Raw genomic sequence first — 20712 nt, forward strand, 5'->3', positions numbered from 1 at the left:
CGAGGCGAAGCGTATCGATTCCCGAGAGCCAGCAGAAATGGCGACGCGCGAGGACGGTCACGACAGACGGCACCACTGCTGGGAAACGAACGTCGATGCATACAAACCGTGTTGCCGAACGGGGAAGGAGGGAAGGTTAGGGAGAGGTGTCGGTCTGCCTTCTCCACCTGGTCTCTACAGACGCCCTGCTACACCTTTGGAGCCTATACACCATCACTGGCCGTTCTGTTGCGGGAGAAGATCACCCATCCACAGCTCAGGTCTGGAAGATTGGCGGAACCAACCTCCCGATACCGTTCTGAACTCCTCCAAGCTCAGAGCCCCAGGGGTTTTGGGGCTTGACAGCTGGAGCCGTGAGGCAGCCGGTGTCCGGAACCGAACACGGTTGGCCAGTCTTGTGTGGACTGTCCACGCCAGCGGGCCATTTCGATCGGCGGTGGAAAGCACTCGCGGGGCTGTTTGTGACAGTTGACAACACTGATCCTTAGTGGAGTGTGTGACTGACACCAGTATCAGTAGCACCAGGCAAGGCAGCAGCAGCAGCAGCAATAACCCTACCAAACAGTAACATCAGTCTTCCGAGCCGGGTGGTCGGTCGCTAGGTCGAAAAGGTAGGGGAAAGGGTGTCAGAACGTACGAAACGACACCGGCCACCCCGCGCCCGTGCCATTCCCCCACCCAACGCGGTCGGTTTGGCAGGAGTGCAATAAATTCTATATCTCAAAACGTAGTGAGCTCAGCAACTAAAAGGCAATTCTTCGAAACCAATCTCAAGGAGGCATACACACGTAGATGTTAGGGAATAGGAGACATGTTCGACGCTGTAGTCACCTTGGTTAGCGTCCTATCCTGGACAGTGTTTTGTGTGTGCGTGCGCGCAAGTCCGGCGAGAAGTATGGCGGCTCGTCAAAGGATGGATACTTGACTAAGGGAAAGTTGACAGCTGTCGAGTTTGACAGGCAATGTCAACCGCGGGGAGTGACAAGTGCAAGCGAAAGAGGAGAACGTGCGCCCGTCAGCAGTCATGCCTGCGCTACAGCAGAACAGTGTAACTCTACCAACATCAAGCTCCCACCCACACACACGCACACAGCAGTAAAAAACGTCAAAATTCGTGGTCGAGAGGTGTATTGTTTGCCGACGGGCGCCATGGAGAGGATCCTCGAAAGCAGGAAGGAAAGAAGGCATTGCGGGCACGATTCTGTTTGCAGTTAGCTGTTCTTTTCCCAAAAACCAAAACACTAGCCAAGTAAGCGAAAACCCGCAACGCAATAAATGTCGAATATCGAATGCACCGAACACTACCAGCGCTAGGCTAAAACGTAAATCCAAACACCTGAACAATCGTTGACAAACGTTCGCTTGGTACCTGTAAGAGTATGTAGCTGTACATATAGGCAGTAGGGTTGAACTACTTTTGGGCAAACGGTTGGCAAAAACGACCCCAATGTACATATAGCTAACTGAAGAGCCCTCTAAAGCAGCTTCCAACATACGGTGATACACACACACACACGGTCGGCTTAATGCAGACCCCTCTCGACCTCTCCAGCTTCTTTTTGACGGCTCGGGGAAACCCATTGAGTCGCTAACGAGGAAGGAGTAGGAACTCAAAATATAACAAACAAACACATAAACTACTTGCATAAAGTAATAAGTAAATTAATCCAGCATAGGCTTAGTATTAAACATAAAGGTATGTGACTAGAGACATGCGCAGACTCGTGTTCAGCCTATTAGAGCCGATCGCGCACTTCTACTACTGTCTCCCCCAACCCCGACACCATCTTCCACTCGTCTCCTCTAGCATATCAATATAATCACAACCACTACAAATTCGAAGTTAGCATTAGAGTAAAGAAACACAGGATTCCTTCGAATACCTGGTGTTATTTCCCCACTTAAAACCGATCCTCTCCCTCCCCTTTATCACCCTTTTAACTTCATTGTTCTTATCCCTACTTTAACACAACGTTGTAACGCACACACTTACTCGTAGGTTGTAAGCTAGGTACCTTAATATTACCGGATGCCTCATGAAATAACCGAAATGCAATAGCGACCGGGGTCGAGGGGTCGGGTGAAACTATCTCAAGTACATAAGCTTATACGTGGTAAATAGCTAAGTCCAACAGTCAGCAAGCATTAGTACAGTTAGTGTATGATGTTATCAAGTTATAAAGATTTTAGGCAAAATTAAGAATAATAATCATAAAACTTCCCACAAACGCACGCACACTTCAAAAGCAAATGCAAAGTAAAAGCGAATACGAGGCAATGTAATACAATCACTTTAGCGGTCCGCCTAGTTAACGTAGTAGTTTAGGGATCCCTGAAGGGATCTTATACGATATATACTTAGATTAGGTGCTACTGAGATCTCAGGGTCGTTTAGCCTGGATTAGCCGCGCGAGTCGGAAGAGGGGGTGGAATCGATGTTGCGCCTGCTTTGGGCACCCAAGATCCAACGCCGCCACACGCCAAATTGAGCCCCGTTGCCGAGGGCGAAGAACACTTCCTCCAGCCGGGTGTAAGATGTTTAATTTACCGTGGTATACGTTTTAAAATGGCGGAACGGTCTTCGGGGATGTTTCGATTCCGTAGAAGACCTACATCTGCGCTAGTTGATCTTCACTTATATTATGTTTTTCGTTCAGTTGTCAGACACCTTCAGAATACCTACTTTCCTCGGAGGAACCCTAGCGAGCGTCAGAAAGAAACGCTCGTAACTTCGCCAGTAATCGGTTTGCCGCTCACATTGAATGGTCAGAGCATGGTAAACCATCGGAATCAACGCAGAATGACCCAGCTTCGGGGAAAGAGACACTGGAAAGCTGGTGATTGAGCTGCAGGTGGTGCGCTCACATACTCAGAAGTGGCCAGCTTCCGCCACGTGGAGAATCTCAAGCAACAGAGAACGTCTGGGATGATAATAAACCCAGACGAATTACTTGGAAAAGCAGGAAACGAAAAAAAAGGTTACAGTCGGAACAGGGCGGCAAGGACGGGAAAGAAAAGAAAACCAAAACACACCACATATATTAATGTAAATGGTCGTTGTTTTAGATATAGAACTTAATGCCGCCAACAAAGCAAGAAACGCAGCAGCGCAAGAGAGGATAAAATGAATACCTAGTAGAGAATACTGTTTTCTAAACTCCCCTGATAGCAAAACTCTTTGCAGCCAATCATGCACGGCCTGATGGCCAGAATACTGCGCAATGCTAAGTGGCGCTTCTATGCCGATAATAATGCTAACAAACGAATAATTATAATATTGAAGAGTTAAGAAAACAAAACATCCAAAACAAACAAAACAACCCAATAGCAACAGCGATCGGAGCACGATCAGGACTTTAAAATAGAAACAATACCACGCGTACAATAGATCACCGATGATGGCTCAACTGGCACTGCTTGAGGGTGGAACAAACTTAGAATGTTTAAGGGAAGTGAAAGAAGGTAGATTTATTTGCCAAAAAACATTTCTACTAATCTGTTATTTAGTTTGGCAGCTCTGTATGTGTTATCTTGTAGTTGTACGGAGCGATTTTCCTTTCGTTTATGGCAGTTTAGTTTAGAATTTTCACTTCGCAAATTCAACTGTAAGTTCATTGATTCGACCATTCTCTCTACATTAAGTATCTTAAGTAAACCTGAAAACCTACCATAAACGCAACCTACCCAATCAGCTTTGGATATTCACGCTGATAAAAACGATTAATTAAAACAAATACAAAATGTACCGATCATGACAAATTCTCCCCACGGTAGAAGAAAACAATCGCACACACAATCAGTTTGACAGATAAATTAATCCTGCTTATCTAAAGATCCGATGCGCATTTTATTCCGTGCAGAAGTTTCGTTACGAAGCGTGGAAAGTTGTTTTAGGAAAGTAGAATGAAAGAGAGAGGCAGAGGAGATGAAAAGCGTCTTAGCTGTGTATGTCCTTACGCTCTCCAGCTGAGCCAGATTTGTGCATTCGAAACGTTTTTACCATACGCACAATGGAGGGACACTATGAATTTATAACGGCAAACTAACGCACACACACACACAGAACATACGCAGCCTAGATATAACAAACCCTTGCAGAGCTAGCCCGTAAGCATGGCGAAAGCTATATTGTTCTGTTATAAGTAAATGAAACTATTTATAAATATATGAAAAGCGATGAAGAAAGTAACAAATAAACGAAAAAAGAAAACAAGACACGAAGTACTCAGCTGAATGATAAGAAATGAACTGGAAGGAAAGCCAGGGTTGGGTCCCGCCAAGCAGCATCATGTTTTTCGTTACAGTATCAAATAAGTAGAAAAACAGAATACAAATAAACACAAAGACAAGAAGGAAATAAAAAGGATACATTGTCGAGAAGTAAATCATCAACAATAGTGACGAAACGTGTAAAACCGAAAAAATGAGGAATAGTAAACAAACAAAAAACACACGAAGAAAGTAAAATTAGCCACCGGATAGGATGTTACTAATTGATACACTTACAGACAAGCATACTCAGTTAATCTTTGAAAGTAAAACAAACGAAGAAAATAATAGCAAATAATAGCGGAATGATAACATTTCACACCAAACAGGTGACCGAGCCTTCTCCCCCGCACTCCCGCCCCATGTCATATGTTTCTGAAGTAGCAGACAAACAACTCACAGCTTCCCTGTTAAGACAAGACACCCACCTGTTTGAACTACACAAAAAAGAAACACTTCCATGCGACAGCAAGTAAAGTGGTAACTGAAGGGAAAACCATGTTCAACGCCTTGTCCCCAATTCTTTACCATTTGTGTTTTCTTCTGCAACGTCCGTCTTGTCCCTCTATGAAACACCCCGGGGGAGGGGAGAGGGTGTCGGTCGCGACGACGGGTGGATCGATTTGAAACTTTTCATGTCTAGCTGACAGTTCGTATTCGTAAAAGAGTATTAGTAAACTTAGAGAAACAAGTGGGACACGTAAGGCGATGACCGGTAGAGCAGAAGCTGCATGCCTAATTGTCAAAGAGGAGGTCATAGGGGAATGCTCGGGTGGACTATGTGATTGCGATTGTATTTTGTGGCTGCATGTGTGCGAACTGAAGACGGTAAAGGGCGGAAAATGGCCAGCGAGCTCGGTGTTGGTGGGCGATGTGATTAGAATTAATGGATTGTTTTGGAAAATGTATCTTTCGATCATGGCGAGAAGGAGTAAGTGGTAGGCGATTGGTAGGGGGAGAATATTGACAAAACGAGGGTATAGGGCAGGCAGCAGGAGGCGGAAAAAGTTTTAATAGTGAGAAACAAAAAACCGAAGAAACCTACCCGCTAGGAATCAAATATATAAATTAATGAAAAGCATAAAGATATATATTAAAGAAATAATAATGTATGTACATATATACAATTTAAAAGAAGAAAAAGAAGAAAAAAAGCTATAGAAGAAAGCGACATGAAAGACAGTCACACTTAAAAATGAGAACACAGAAGACAAGGCGTACAGTCTCCCGTGGGTCTTCTTTTTCTAGAGCGTCAAGCGATTGTTTCAACACTAACTAAGCCTCACCACTTGGTCACAGTACGGAATAGGTTTAATCTTTCTCTTTCTGATTGATATTCGCAAAAGTTTCCCTATCTTTTGAAGATTAACCCAACTTTAAATCATCAATGAAACCTTAATTGTGTTTGGTGTAATATGTGTTGCCTTTCCGGTGGCCAAATTTTGGTGGAAGCCTTTTTTGTTTGGTATAATTATTGAAAAATTATGCTAAAGAGCTGAAGGACTCACGGGAGATTTGTGGGCCTGCTCAAAATTATAGATACAACCCCACAGACCACAGCTCATACTGCAGATAGTGAATTACTGGAGCAAATAATACGCCACACGCTACCAGACTACAGACAAACATCCGATCAGATATACAAACACACACACAGAAACACATTGGATTGATGTTAAAAAGCAAATTTAAAACTTACCGCTGTGAATGTTACAACACAACAACACTACAAAAACGAAAACAAAACAAAGATGTAAATTTGATTCCAAATCAAATGTCGTGACGCGCGGCGCACGCCAGGTGAAGGTTGCAGCGGAAGGGATGAGGTAAGGGGAACGGCGACTCTGGCCTCGTCGTGCAGAGGCATCAAGGTGCAGTGTACAGCGTGGTATCTATAAGAGAAAAGGAAGGAGGGAAAGCAGCCAGTGAAAAACAGCAAAATCAAAACGAAGAATTAAAACCAAACACTCCAACAAACCCTTGTATCTTGAAGTGGAAAAAAATACAAAAAAAAAAATTCATTCCCAAGTACTACTGAAGGATCCCCGCGGATATAATGGAAAACAATTGAGACGCAATTGGCAAATCAGATTGGAACGTACACCGAACGAGGCAAGCATGTAAACAACTCATAACACATAAACCTAATTGGCCATTGGACTTATTGGACGCGCGGAAAGTATACGACGCGTATACTGCGAATCGAGGTTAAATGGGCGAAGGTAAACGGACGCGAACGGAGTGAAGGCGGACAGCCATGGTTTGAGCAGAAAGAAACGGAAAAGATGTGACTATTCCAACGTACAAAGTTAATTGGAGACGAGAAAGAGAGAGAGAGAGAGAGAGAGAGAGAGAGAGAGAGAGAGAGATAGAGAGAGAGAAAAAGAGAGAGAGAGAGAGAGAGAGACAGAGCGAAAAAGAAAGAAAGAAAGAAAGAGAGAGAAAGAGAAGGAGCGTGTAGGAAAATAGAAACGAAAAATCAATATATCATCATGTTGTAGAGAGAAATCGAATAAAAGATACAAGAAAAATTAAAATACCGAAGTACTTGATCAGTTACTCAGGAAGGAGGAGCAGGTGGGGAGGGCCAAGGAGGGAGGAATGTTGAATGGAAAGAAAATGGTGGGATGGAGAAACCGTACGGTAGCGGTTTAATAAGGAAGGACTGCTTACAATTGGAGGGATTAAAGCCACCAAATTATCTTTGTGTTGCATGCGTTTACCAAAAAACTGTTTCCAGGGTCATGGTGAAAACCATGAGCTGCTTAATCTAATAAAATTGCATTATGTGTCGTTTATTACTCTAAAGACCTATATAAGTCTTTCAGCAAGGACGGTTGTAGTTGTAACCTAGTATCTTTGCCTTCCTTCAGACCTTCGATCCAACTCCAGAGGCACTAGGCGTCTCCATCGTCAACAGCAGCAACATGTGTCGCACATTGTTACAGTCAATTTTAATACAGTAAGGTAATGTGAGGCAAAATACTGCTATTATGTGGAAAACTTTGATTTTTCGCAATCCATACTAGTGTACTGGAGGGTCCGCGACAGCCGAGCGGTAGCGCCGGTTAGAAAATCGGCCCATGAGCGCCGGGGCTCACCACCTCGACGGCGTGGGTTCGAATCCCAACCGAGACCGACCCCCCCCCCCCCCCCCCCATAAGCCGGGGGGTTTTAATCCTCATTAATATTTGCTTCAATTTTTGTCGTTACAACCAAGAATGAAAGGAGTATGAATCCAATTTTCTTGTTGTATTCGTTAAGTAACATATTGACGAAGCTTTACTTGTTTGCTATAATTTATTTAAATATTTAATATAGCTTAAACTATTGTAGGGAGTTCCGATATGGTTTTTGGCATAACTAGCACCATCTTGTTTTCTCTGTTTATTCATATTGTATCCGTAAAACTCACGTAGGACGTATTAGACACACGTTTGAACACTCACACTTGAATCCAAATTGGGGTAATTTTTACCCCAAGATTAAAATTCGATTCACATTGAACTTTTAGCGGAATGATACATTGACGTGGTACATCAAAAAATATAAAAACGCCAACAGATAGTCAACAAATATATCAAAAAGCAACAGTTGACAGAATTAAAAAATTTTACAAAATATGTAGTGAAGTTATAGCGTTTTAAAAATAGGGGTCAAAACGACTAATAAAAAGTAATGTATTCTAGTGTTAAGTACCCTTGAGATACTTATCGGATTTATGGGTGGTAAATTACACACACACACCAAAAGAGAGACACACATACACATTTCATTAAGAGTATTGACTTACTTCAACGTAAATTTATTCCCTACATATCTACAACGTTGCCTACGATACGTAGCCTTCGAACACTAAGTCACTTAAACGACTCTATTAGGCGGACAATGATGGATGACAGGTAATAAAATGAGCACTGCGGCGTTCACTCGTTGCGAAGTTTGGCGACATCCAGGAACTGCTCCATCGGGGCGACGCTCCGCCGAGCCATGAGGAAATGATTGTAATCGGCACCGACAACAATTTTGAAAGTCTCAGTGTCGAATATTCTATCGTTGGAGAGAGCGCCATCTACACGTCACACATCTGAGTTATTCCCGTTGCATAAATGCAGGAACGTTTTCATCCACCGCTGGGGTTCACTGTTCATGCAAGTTTTGCTCGCGAGCGGGTTTTAAATTTGCTGCAGGGCCGCAATGCGACAGAGGATTGGCCAGTCGTTGCGTTCCGTTTAAGGGGACAAGCATGATGGCACTCGCACTTGTTTGTAGGGTGGCCTGGTCGCACGGTTGGCACTCCGTCGGCCGCACAGAGGTACGTTCCCGAAGCCACCGTTTCACCGCACCTCTCGGTTTGGGCAAACAGATGAATATGATAAACATGACGATACCCTGCAGGCCGAAAAGAATGTCGTAGAAGATTGGCAGCTTGTACGTGCTGTAGTACGACGCCGTCATAAAGACCCATACGATTGCCATCACGACGAAGAGTAAGGCGGTGTAATTTGTCCTACAAGAAGAAGAAGAAGATACGGTCCATTATCGGTTGGCTTATACGCAAATGGGATACACTTGCCATACTTACATATAGATTACTTTGTTGATTTTTTCCGCCGGGATATGTGTTGGAGCCATCTGCTCAACATTGAACTCTTGTCCCCGCTCCAGTAAGCGTTGCCTGACCTCGTTGTACAAAGTGTGAAGTTTGATCACCCGGCGTAATCCGACATAGCAGACGATTAGACAAACAAAGGTGAGTACCAAAATCACCATTATCGTCCGGAAGAGGTAATTCTTTATGGCCGGGTTCCCTGAGGGGAGAAAGGGAAAATATGAATCAGTTTGGAGAGAAAGCGAGAGAATGAGACACCGCTCCTACCTTGTGATGTGATTGAGAAGGATAGTATTATCCAAAGAGGAACTAACTGCGCTACTAAAGCGTATCCGATAAATCGATATCGATCCCATCGTGCAGTGATATCCTTTGCTCTCGGTGCGTAGAACCTGAATGGATGGAAAGGGTACTGTTTATGCACTCTGGTGTCCACTAGCACCAGCCGCCTGTTAGCACCTCTTACCAGGCATGGAAACAGTTGTTCGCACAGTTGACCAGGAGCCAGAAGAACGTCGCCAGGATGAGGTACTCCGCGGAGTTCTTCAGCACGATCTGGTCGGCATTCATCCGCTTTCCGCTGGCTTTATGCTGGAAGAACGACTCCAGCAGCAGTGCGAACGCAAAGTTAACACAATTCATCGCCAACGCTTTGCCGTGCAGATCGTGCAACTCTGGGATGATCATGTAGAAGAATGCCGTCAGCAGCAGCAGCGGAATGGCGAATATCAGGCACACGGTAAGCAAGATCAGCTGGCACGGGAGAAAGTCCGCACCTAAGCTAACCTCTTCCGGGCACACGTACGCCACGATCGTAGCGTCCGAGATGCGGTAATCCAAGCAGTAGCTGTTGAAGACTTCGATATTGTACGGCCGCTTGTAGATAACGAGCAGCGATCCGTTCTGGATTACGTACAGTGTGTCCATGAAGTGGGGTCCGTAGCTCACCAGACCTCTCTCCGTCACGCACGGATTACCGTAGATAAACCCGAGCGCAGCGTCTTCCTCTAAATCTTCGATGCATCCGTCGTAGAATTTGGCAACGATGGTGCTCATGGTGGATCTGTTTGTCTGGGGCCCTTCCGGCTGGCAGGAGATTATGTTATCCCCGTCGTGTACCATACGCTGTCCCTGGGGGCAGCATTTTCGGATGAAATTCACTGACGGTCCAATGTACACCGGTTGATCTGCGAGTACCTAAAATCAAAACCGAAGCAATACAGCAACGTTATCACGGGGTTTGCACTGCTCAATATCGCAACATTATCGTAGCACGCTTGTCTGATATTCAATACTTTTTCTTGCAAAATACTTAATCCTGCGTAAATCCTACGTGTTGTTGATATGGCGAGTCAATACTTCCGTTTCATGTGCACGGGACGTGAGTCCAACTTTATCGACATACTATGCGATACGGACGCTATCTGTCGGGTGCCTACCTGATATCCAGTGCAGTCCGTCACGTTCTCTATGGGCATCACACCATCAAAGGTCGTCATGTTGGTATAGATATTCTCTACGGCTGCCTCAACGTCTTCGCCGAAACCCACTGTGGTTTGCTTCACGGCTGCTACGATCTGCTGCACGCCCCCGGTAGCGTTCTCTGGAGTGCCACTAACCGACACGTTTGGTTTCGGAACGACAGAACTTCTTTCGCCCGCGTGAACTGGACTTCCGGACACGATGTCCTGCCCATTCTTGTCGTTGTATCCTGAGTGAGAAATGTTATCGTCAGTGATTGGATCGAGCACATCATCCACCACCAAAACTTTCCAGCCTATGTTAGGGACCTTCGTCGTACTCCTGGTACGTGCAGTACTCACCTTGTCCACTACCTTCAAGCTGGGCAGCATTAACCATTGTCAAACACGCGCACATCACCAACACACACCAGAGCACCATCGAACTTCGAAAGGATTCGTCCACCATCGTCACTGACTCTCGATTAAGCACTCGCTTCAGAGTTATGCGCGAAACTCTTGGCTACACCTGGACCACGAGGTCGGTCTTCTGTGGAGAGTTCACTTCTGGTTCCTCTTCGATTTCTACTTCCGAACGGGGTTTTATGTGGCCCACATCGGATAGGGGGTATTTGGAAAGGTCGCTAAAGCATCCCTACTACCCACGCTGATCAAATAACACACTCACGCGAACCACTTCTGAGACTTCTGTGCTTTGGGCTTCTTAGGGCGGAACTTAGATCTAACACTACCGGCGTACCATCGTTAGAGGGATCTGTCTCTGGTGGGAGCTCACCCTCGAATACTCTTCCTTCAATATTTGTTCAGTTGGATAAACACTGAACGAACACTGATAAATTTACTGATAAAGCGATAAGCGATAACTGAATCGCGCATCACCGCTGCAACGCGTCAGTGTACCGGGACGATACGGATTCATACCGATACAAGAGAGGTGCAGAAGGTTGCGTAATCGGGGATTACTATTAAACCACAGCGTACGGCTTTGATGGAAGAGTTGCTATTTTCCGGGTTAAAGGGAGAGGCTTCGACTCCACACCTCCAAAACCGACTGGTTTGAGCTGAATGTTGATAAATCCCAAACTGTTGTGATAGGACATGACCCGATCGATACCCCTTGGGCTGATTACTTGATAACGGGACCCGTTATCAGTTGGTGTGGATGCATGCTACTGCCGCGTCATCCGGAGCATCTGTGCAGAGCTCTGATTTTGGAATGCTGGCCTATATGATACAGGTGATAAGGCCTGAGTCCTTTTAAAAATAGTTTAAAATTTTTAAGACCACAAATAGCGTCACGAATTTATCTTGAAGTTGTGAATTTTCCATAGGCTGTTTCCGTGCCGTGCTTTGTTCCATTCCAAACTTTATTGTTTTTAATGATGCATGGCGTAACGACCTTGTTGGTTCATGTAAGAGTTTACGAGACTTTTTACCCTATGTGCTCGGTTGGGATTCGAACCCACGCCGTCGAGATGGTGAGCTCTGGCGCTTATGGTACGATTTTCTAACCGACGGTACCGCTCAGCTGTCACGAACTTCAATGGCACGGTGACACTGTAGATGACGAATCCATGAGGCAGAGCATCTTTCTGTTCCATATTAGATCACCTCCGTTGGAGAACCCTTGGGCAACAGCGGTATGTAGGTGACGGTATAGAACACCATTAGAAGTGCGTATATCTCGCGCTTGTTCTTGTTATCATACTCAAACACATTCGCAATGTCCACGTACATCGTATTGAAGACGTTCAAGGATGGCAAATATTTCCTTGAATCCTACAACCAGACCGAAAAGAGTGAGGAAAAGTGATTAGGAATGTTATTCCCGCGCTGCCGAATCAGGGACGGAAAATTTACTCTTACCAATACTGCCAGAGCCGAAGCAACGGACGCCATATCGTGCAAGTATGGTCCCGTGATCAAATACCCGAACGTGGTGTTCAACTTTGGCGCGAGCGAGTAGCAAAAGGCGGCGAACAGCAACGTCACCGTTGCCAATGTTGTGCCTAGTGATCCTCTGTCAAAAGGGGGCCGTTGCAGGCGGGGGAGTAGCTGGGAGGGAGGAACGCCTTAATTCGAGGGACCAGCAGTAAGCAAAACAGGCGAGTAACCTCTCGAGCCCTTTCCTGGAACCATCCATTCGTATCGAGCGTCGTGTGTTGGTTCGCCGGGGGCTGTGGGGCGCGATGGACAAATTAAATCACATTATGTGCAGGTTTCCACCTTCAACACCTCCCCTCCTCCTTCTGTTTTCGCGCTGTTCATTAGAGCACGAGGGAGGGTAGGCGGCCATGTTTCGCGTATCGGTTACGTGATACACCGTCTTCAACTATCAACACACTCGAGCGGGGTTGTGGGCCAAGTTCGAAGGACTACACCGAAAACGGTACCATCACCACAACCGGTAGAAAACCTCCGTGGGATCTCGTTTCCCTCGTGGAGGACGAGGAAGCGGAGGAGGGATGGGGAACGAAACGTGTGAAAAACGGTTGATCGCTTGCCACCGCCGAGGTGAACCTGTCCACTGTTTTGATACGCCCCCTGTGTATGTGTGCATGGATGGCTCTGAAGCGACTGCACACATCCCCCCGGGACCTTTTATCGCGCAGAATAGGAATAGGAGGAATATCAGGCCGCAAATAGGATTATGTAAACCGCCATCGCCATTACCGGATGGCGAACCGGATGGCGCGCGGGGCGGGGGTGGTAATGGCGCATATAGCTGGGCAGGACCCGCGAGACCCGATGACCAGCCGAGCGCCGTCGGGTTCGGGAGTTTCGGGAGTTTGACCGGCCGCTCGGGCTTAGTTCGATGCGAGACGTATCCGCGCGTGGTGATGTGCTCGGTTGGAGCATTGTAGCCTTCACCGACGATCCAGAGGCGTTGATCAACGAGTTGGTGAGCAAGGTGTCAGGAGTAGTATCGGTATCTGGCGCAGATGTCGTGCGACGCTGGACCTGATACGTTACGATCGAAAGAAATCACCGGACGTCTTTAGTACTAGGAGTTCGTGGAGTTCAGCTAGTGACCGGTGGTGGTGGTGGTGGTGGAGGTTGTGGTGTATGAGACGGACAACGGCCACCAGGTGTGCCGGGGATCAACAACAGTGGCCCGTTAGCCAGTGGACTGGTTACATCAGCCGATACACTACCGAAAGGCACGCAAGCGCAATGAAGACCAAGTCGAGACGGTGGTGGAGGTGGTACTGATCGCCACAACCTCGGGCGGGGGAAGGGAGCGGTTCGCGGAACGTCGGAACGAGTGCACGCATCCATCACCGGTTGACACTAAACAACACACACATATTCGCAGCGAACGAAAATCGATGACGATTAGCGCAGCGGAAGAACAGGGCCTCGGTTTGCAGTTGCCTTGCTGACTCCGAAAACGCATAGAAACCGAACCGAAAAACTAAACGCAAGGCCACCGCCGTCCCGTCCCCCCTCTCCTTCTTTCAAGTAATTGAAGGTAAGATACCCATTAGGCAGCCAAAGTCGACGGACCGGGATTTGGCTTCCGCTGGCTACCGTGCGACGGAATACCTGGGACCTGGTGTGTGCGTGTGTGTTCACACCCCGGAGCCTAGCTCGAGCTCTCCGAGGCCGCCGGCGAACAGTGCGCGGATATGGCGAAAAGTCTCGCCGTCGTGATCGGATTGGTGCTGGCCAGTCTGCGACCGTTGCTAGTGGACGCCAAAGGCTACCGGTAAGTAGTGGTTCCTAGGAGATTACAGTGATCTAGAGTTTTGTGGAATATATGTAGAGCGGCTTCGAAGAAACCAATATGGACTTCATCAACTCAGTGGCCTACATATAGTGGTGTGTCGTCTAGTAACAAGCTCCGGATACACGGAGTAGTGGTCCGCAAAGCCCTGCAAAAGTAGGCCAAGGTCTGGTGTCATGTGGTACGGGCCTCGTTCTAACGGCGTGCAAGCCTACAGCAGTGTTCAACATTCAACAAAACCGTCGCCCAACCACTCTCTCCCTCTCACTCACTCTCTCTCTCCCCCGCTCTATCAATCGGAAACCCCAAAACTACGCGATCATATTTCAACGGAGACTCTCGAACATTCAGCAATCAGAACAAGAAACCTTTACCGCTGGATGGACGGATGTCCAGGAAGATTCCTAGGTTATGGTTGATGTTGCTCGCAAAGACCCGCTTCAACCGCGTCCATTTCCGTTTCTGCAGGAACTACTCCGACATCGGCGAGTTGTCGAAGAACCACGCCAGCCTATCGCTCTCCGACATACTGCCGACACAACAGAAGACGTACGATAAGAACCGGGCGCCCAAGCTGCTGGGCCAACCGACGGTCGTTTACTTCCATGTCACCGTTCTATCGATCGATTCCATCAACGAGGAGTCCATGGTAAGCGATCCTACCAATACGCGCCCATCCGGCAGCAAAACACACGAACACACACGATCTAGGGCAACAACCGCCCGGCCCATTAAGAAGCCAATGTGCCACATTCGGGACTTAATTCGCTGCTTTCTCTGCTTACCCTCTCCGCCGCGACCAGACGTACGTGGCGGATATCTTTTTGGCACAAAGCTGGCGCGATCCGCGCCTGCGGCTACCGGAGAACATGAGCGAGGAGTACCGGATACTGGACGTCGACTGGCTGCATAGCATCTGGCGGCCGGACTGCTTCTTCAAGAACGCCAAGAAGGTGACGTTCCACGAGATGAGCATACCGAACCACTACCTCTGGCTGTACCACGACAAGACGCTGCTGTACATGTCCAAGCTGACGCTGGTGCTGTCGTGCGCGATGAAGTTCGAGTCCTACCCGCACGACACGCAGATCTGCTCGATGATGATCGAAAGCTGTGAGTATTGCAGTGGGGGGAGGGAGGGAGGGAGGGAGGGGGGGGGAATGGTTTTTCCAGCACGCATGGTGTCGAGGTTCGAGGTGGACGAGTGCCGCGTGGAATCAAAATCGATAGGCTGCTCCGGAATCAGCGCCTCGTTAATGGTAAACTCTCATGTAAGTCGTCGACAACCCTATATATATACAATGCTACACCAACACCACCTACAACAACCAACAACCTACTACGCTACACCAACAAAGTCAGTACACAGCAGGGAAAACCAGAAACAAAAGCCATTTGCCATTATAAAAGCTCATCATCCCGCTCATATGATTCAATATGACGGCCAAACAACCGGTTCTTGCTAAATTTCCAAGACGGCTCACATGTTTCCATCGCTAAACCAATCTTGTTACTGTATTTTTGTTCATGCTCGACAAAACAGCAACTTTATAGTAGCTTTTAACTTCAGTTTCATGCGATCAGATGATATTCTACCTCTTCCTCTAAGAAGTAAATTTGTCATCAGAACAGTTGAACTGATTAAAGCGTTCAAAACTGGTGTCATATAACCCCAAACAACCATCAAACAACCAAGCAAATGCTAAACACATGCTGAAACATTGTGCTGTGAACTCACTTTTTAGAGTGTGTGGGAATATGTCCAGAACCTAAACTAGTGTCGTGTCCAAATGTACATAAAAATGAAGAGAATGGTTCAAAGAGCAATTCTTCATTTATACTTTGGTTAAATAATTGTTCTTCACAAAGCAAATGGCGTTTGTTTCTGGTTTGCCTACTGTATACTGACTTTATTGGTGTAGTGTATCTAAAGTGTTGATGTAGCTTGAAGCCTCTCCAATCAATATACTAAAACTTTGTGGCATTGGCGGCATATCATCAGCACATCCCTTCATTACAAGTTGACGAACGAACCACCAATCCCACCATAATCGTTGCGATAGCCCTGGTTTAGGAAGATGGAGGCTCAAGCTGTTGCTGGAATGGCTGCGGTTGGCTGCGTACTTTTATTCCGTACAACTTGCAAGCTAGTTGCCATAAAATACGTTTGCGTGCAAGTAGAGAGGTAGCTTTTGGGAGCTTTCTGTTCCGGTGCGGTAGAGCTTCCATTTCGTTTGCGCAGGATCATATGATGTCAGCTGACACAGGGATATCACTGTAGATTGGTGCGATTTAACCGACGCATCTCTATCAGAAACATCATCACCGAGTAGCTGCTCTTGAACAGGTTGCTGAAGGCCAGCCAAGACACCTCCACGATGTCGCTGCCCTGGCAGGAGAGGCTGCGCTGCGAGATGGCCAGTACGGTGTTGAGGGTGTCACGAAACTGTCGCAGTGACGTCCGGTGTCGGCGGCTGCACTGCAACCAAGCCGGCCAGTTATCGTTATACAGCGTCCAGCCAATGTGATTGTGCTTGATTGGAAGTAAAAAGGTGGTGAGTGTTTGTAGCTGTAATGGCGAACCTCCTGCTGCTACTTACGATCGCCTGCAGGTCCTCGACGAGCTTGCAGCGGTAGAACCACTCGAAAACGAGTAGCAGTGAAAACACCACCACGGTGAAGGCCACAAAGTCGAAGCCGTGATAGGAAATGAAGAACGCGTCGACGGCGAGTGCCAGCAGAGCGCAATAGTACTGCACCATGACCGAGATGTTGAGGATTCGGTGAACCTCTCGCACGTTCCTGTAAAAGGTGCACGTTCTTTTAATCTTCCATAATCTGCTAGCAGATCCGTAGCGGCCCTTGTGGTGATACTCACTGCAGGACTTTGCAGTGCTCATGCACACAGGCAGCGAGCTCTTGGTGGAGCGTACGCCAGGTCAGATCTTCGCGCGCGTTCGAGTTCTGCTGGTGATCCGCTTCCTGAGCTCGTACGTCAACAAGCTGGAACACTCGTTGGAAGCCTAGCTGCACCAGCTGCATTTCGGCACGCAACCCAATCAAAAGCGCGTTTGGGAGGAGGAAGGTGCCCATGTAGGTCGCAAGACCGGTCAGGACCATAGGCTGCATCAGATAATGCATCACCCAGAACAGCGGCTCGTTCGTGCGCCGGATATAGTCCGGAATGCGAAATATCTCGTGCTGCTGCATGTCTGTCGCCATAAACACGGTAATGTTCATCAGGCCGTACGCCTGCAACACCCCCAGGATGGTGTTGTTCGTCCGGAAGGCTCGCTCGCGGATCCCGTGGGCCTCCGGGAGGTCACGCAGATATTGGCGAGAGTTGATGTAGGCTCTAACCGCACTGAACCGATCGCAGCATTGCAGGATCAGTGCATACCGGATGACGATGCTGGTGACCGCTAGCGCAGCGCAGGTCAGGGTAACGGTGAGCGGTATATTGCGGTCAGTAGTAGCTACCACCCATATGCGGATATACCAAAAGACGCACTGAGTCGGAAGTAGTAGCTGATACAATATAAAGACTACCCGGAACAAGAGTCGAGGCGACTTCAGCTGAATCGCTGCGTAGAGAGATACGCATCAGACATCAGATACTGCTCCTTGAGGTTAGTACTTGTTACCTGATAATATCAACTGCAGATCGAGCAGTTCGAAAAAGTCACCATCATTCCTGAGCTTGAAGAGCTTGGAATACAGTCTACGAAATACTATCGCCGAAAAGTTCATCGAGACACCACTCTTACACCAACCCCGGAATGGGCGCGATAAATCACTGCTCGTTTCGTACACCTTCTTCGATTCTTTTATAGCGTTAGTGGAACATGAAAATTTAATTCGAACAACACCGTAACGGGCAAAGTGTAATGAAACTTGATCGTAAAGTTTCCCACCTAATTGCTCCCCCGGCCGAACTTATTTTTCCAGTTTCTCGGTAAGTCGTTAGAATTTTGCAGCTGTACATTCAGACGGTAGTTAGTTTCTTTCTTCTCGCATGTCACGAGGCATCATTGATTCCGCCCCGACGAAGACGGATGTTCCGGCAATGTGTATCGCTAGTGCTGCTACGTGTACTCGAATGTAATGTCATTCCATATATCTCCCGCACGGATATAATTTATTATATGCAGCGGTGACGCTCTTCGGGAGGAGGGGGATGCGAACACCGTTCACCTGTCAGCTGTGGCTGGACGGGTTGCGTTGCCTTGCTGCACTTGTTGCCCACCCGGAAGTTCCATCGGAATTCTTGTTCATGCGTCACAGCAACCAGCGAAGGTAATAACGAATAATTAACTGTGTTATTCTCTTAAATTCCTATAGGATTAGGTGTCACTGCCAAGGTGAGATACTGACAGATTTGTGGATCAAATGGGGTGCGAATCGGTAGCGAATTCTAATGCAGTTCAATGTGGGGAAATGTGACATTTTTTATGGCACATAAAGTGTCTACAGTGTGTAGACAGTTTGCCGCTTGCTCGTCTATCCGCGTACATTCCCTATGGGTACACTTTGTTTGATCCACTACCCAAAACTAAATCCCGGTTTCTCTTGTTTTGTTTACGTGCCGCTTTTGTTCGACACGTACAGGGATCCACCCCACGTCCGGAGTCCTATACCTCTGTGCCAGGGAAGCTGATTCCTCGGGTTCTCACAAGATTCCAGTCCAAAAGCACACGATTCCCCCCAGTTCCTACAAAGTTCCGGTGAAGGTAAGGGTCTCTCTATTAGCGCTTGCTTACGTTTCGCGCGGAGCAAGATTTTCGACCCTCCCCCACCTCCAGCGTGGAATAGATGCTGGTGGAATACCAAATCATGGCCCACCATGGTGAGGTTTTGTCGACAAATACTTGCTAACTTGTTTTAGATTTACTGGTTATACAGGCTCCGGAGATCCGGGAGAAGATCCAGGCCGATTTTTCTACGTCCATCAAACTCGGCCTATCATCTTGACGTCCCTGTCCCTGGTAAAAATGGAAAGTACTTCTCGCACTTCCCCGCTCCGAGCACCGGCGGAAACAGCGTGTTGGGTGTTTCCCGAAATTGAAAGCGGAGGAAAATTGTGGAAGAAACGTGACGTTAAAGAGTCCTTGGCACGCGGACGACGTGCGGCTGACGTTGACAGTTGATTTTTCGAGGTAGTGAGGTGTTCACCATCAGGTCCCCTTCCTCCCTTCTGCTGGCGATTGGGTACTTTATTATTCATCGCGTGTCTTACGATGAATGAAATTATAGTACCTGGAAACGAATTTCACTTTTCCAAACCTCGAAGGTGGGCGCGATGCGTTATCAATTGACATCCAGCAAGCCGGTGGAATGTTAAAATCACACGTCAGTATACACACACCGAGCTCAGGGGTTTGTTGTGAAAACTCACCGTCTAGCCCCCTTCCCCAATCTCCTCACTCTGCGTGACCTACTTCCTGCTGCCTGGTGAATTATTTTCGCCAATGTGTAGTGCCCACGCCACACAAATCAGAAACAATGGCGTATAGGGTAAGGTGTAGGTAGCCGACTGGATTTATAGGCATGCGATTTATGAGGCTGCTACGCCAAGGAAACGGTTTCCTCGGTTCGCGCATCAAGATGGAAACGTCTGCTCACCTTGATCGGGAAAGGAAAATGCGTGCCCGATTTTCACCACCTTCTGAGCCGTGTGTCGTGACGTGCGTTGTTTGTCTACCGTGGAGGAATGCATCCGAGTGGACTGTGCAAGGGCGTAATTAGGGTTGAAGTTAGTACCCGATCCGCTGAGCTCATCGTCTGCGACCGATAGGTCAATGCCGTCAAATGGACGAGGCATCGGAATGACGATAAATGTCACTCCCAATCGACTCCGGTGCCTTTATGAGACCCGGGAAACCCTGAAGAGCGTTGGCAAATCGTTACAAATCGCCTTCTTCCGCGTCCGAGTTCCGAATCGAAAGTATTCGATCTCTTCGGTGAGCAAATACATATTTTTAATATTTTACTGCCGTCAGCAGCGTGCGTGGCCATCGTGACCTAGGAGGCAGAAACCGGCATGTTGTGTCTCATCCCCCCTCCCCCCACCCTGCTGCTTTCTCTTCACCTTCCCTCACCATGTGTCCAGGGCATGCACGCGATTCGTTATCCCATTAGTGGCAATATAAATGGAATAAAAATGGAAACCGAAAGGACAAATCGACGTCGGTCGACGGCGGCACGTACTACGGATATTTATTGATTTATCTGCATCTGCTGGCGGATCTGCGGCGTTTTGCGTGAAGGATCTGCTCACTGCCCGCACGATCGGCCTCCGGAGGGGCTTATTTTCCGAATGAAAAATCGAAATCGGCCCGGGCTTTAATCAGGTCGCCGCTTGGTTTGTGGGCTTTTTTGGAAGTCGGTGGCGGCAGTTTGAAGGTGATCGCGGGATCACATCTCCCGCAGTCGCCAACAAGGACCCGCAGCCGGGCAGCTGCTGCCTTTACCTTTGCCTAATTGAGATTGATCGGTCGGGAATCGAACAAACGCAAGGTGAACAGCTGGTGGGAGTGTGCGTATGTCACGGATTCGTCGAGGAGTTCGGGGAACCCTCTTTCCAGTCTAAAATTGGCGAAGTGGACCGCGAATTCAGGCAGCCA

The 20712-nt window shown here is 47.6% G+C and overlaps 3 protein-coding genes across 3 annotated transcripts; 1 reads left to right on the forward strand and 2 right to left on the reverse strand.

The window, feature by feature from the left end:
• Window positions 1-6135: 6135 nt before the first annotated feature.
• Window positions 6136-10741, reverse strand: LOC131269329 (probable G-protein coupled receptor Mth-like 14). The gene is made up of 5 exons (XM_058271681.1): window positions 10705-10741; window positions 10321-10592; window positions 9348-10078; window positions 8616-8779; window positions 6136-6161 (listed from the first exon to the last, which is right to left on the reverse strand). The coding sequence occupies exons 1-5, from the start codon at window positions 10739-10741 to the stop codon at window positions 6136-6138; spliced, it is 1230 nt and encodes a 409-aa protein (XP_058127664.1).
• A 3250-nt stretch (window positions 10742-13991) lies between these two features.
• Window positions 13992-15862, forward strand: LOC131269330 (glycine receptor subunit alpha-2-like). The gene is made up of 4 exons (XM_058271682.1): window positions 13992-14071; window positions 14558-14738; window positions 14893-15206; window positions 15835-15862. The coding sequence occupies exons 1-4, from the start codon at window positions 13992-13994 to the stop codon at window positions 15860-15862; spliced, it is 603 nt and encodes a 200-aa protein (XP_058127665.1).
• A 499-nt stretch (window positions 15863-16361) lies between these two features.
• LOC131269331 (uncharacterized) lies at window positions 16362-19910 on the reverse strand. Its single transcript, XM_058271683.1, has 5 exons — window positions 19712-19910; window positions 17734-17913; window positions 16968-17673; window positions 16690-16891; window positions 16362-16622 (listed from the first exon to the last, which is right to left on the reverse strand). Exons 1-5 carry the CDS (start codon window positions 19908-19910, stop codon window positions 16362-16364), a joined length of 1548 nt encoding a protein of 515 aa, XP_058127666.1.
• Window positions 19911-20712: the final 802 nt, after the last annotated feature.

Source organism: Anopheles coustani, chromosome X (genome assembly GCF_943734705.1).
Source record: "Anopheles coustani chromosome X, idAnoCousDA_361_x.2, whole genome shotgun sequence".
Lineage (NCBI taxonomy): Eukaryota > Metazoa > Arthropoda > Insecta > Diptera > Culicidae > Anopheles > Anopheles coustani.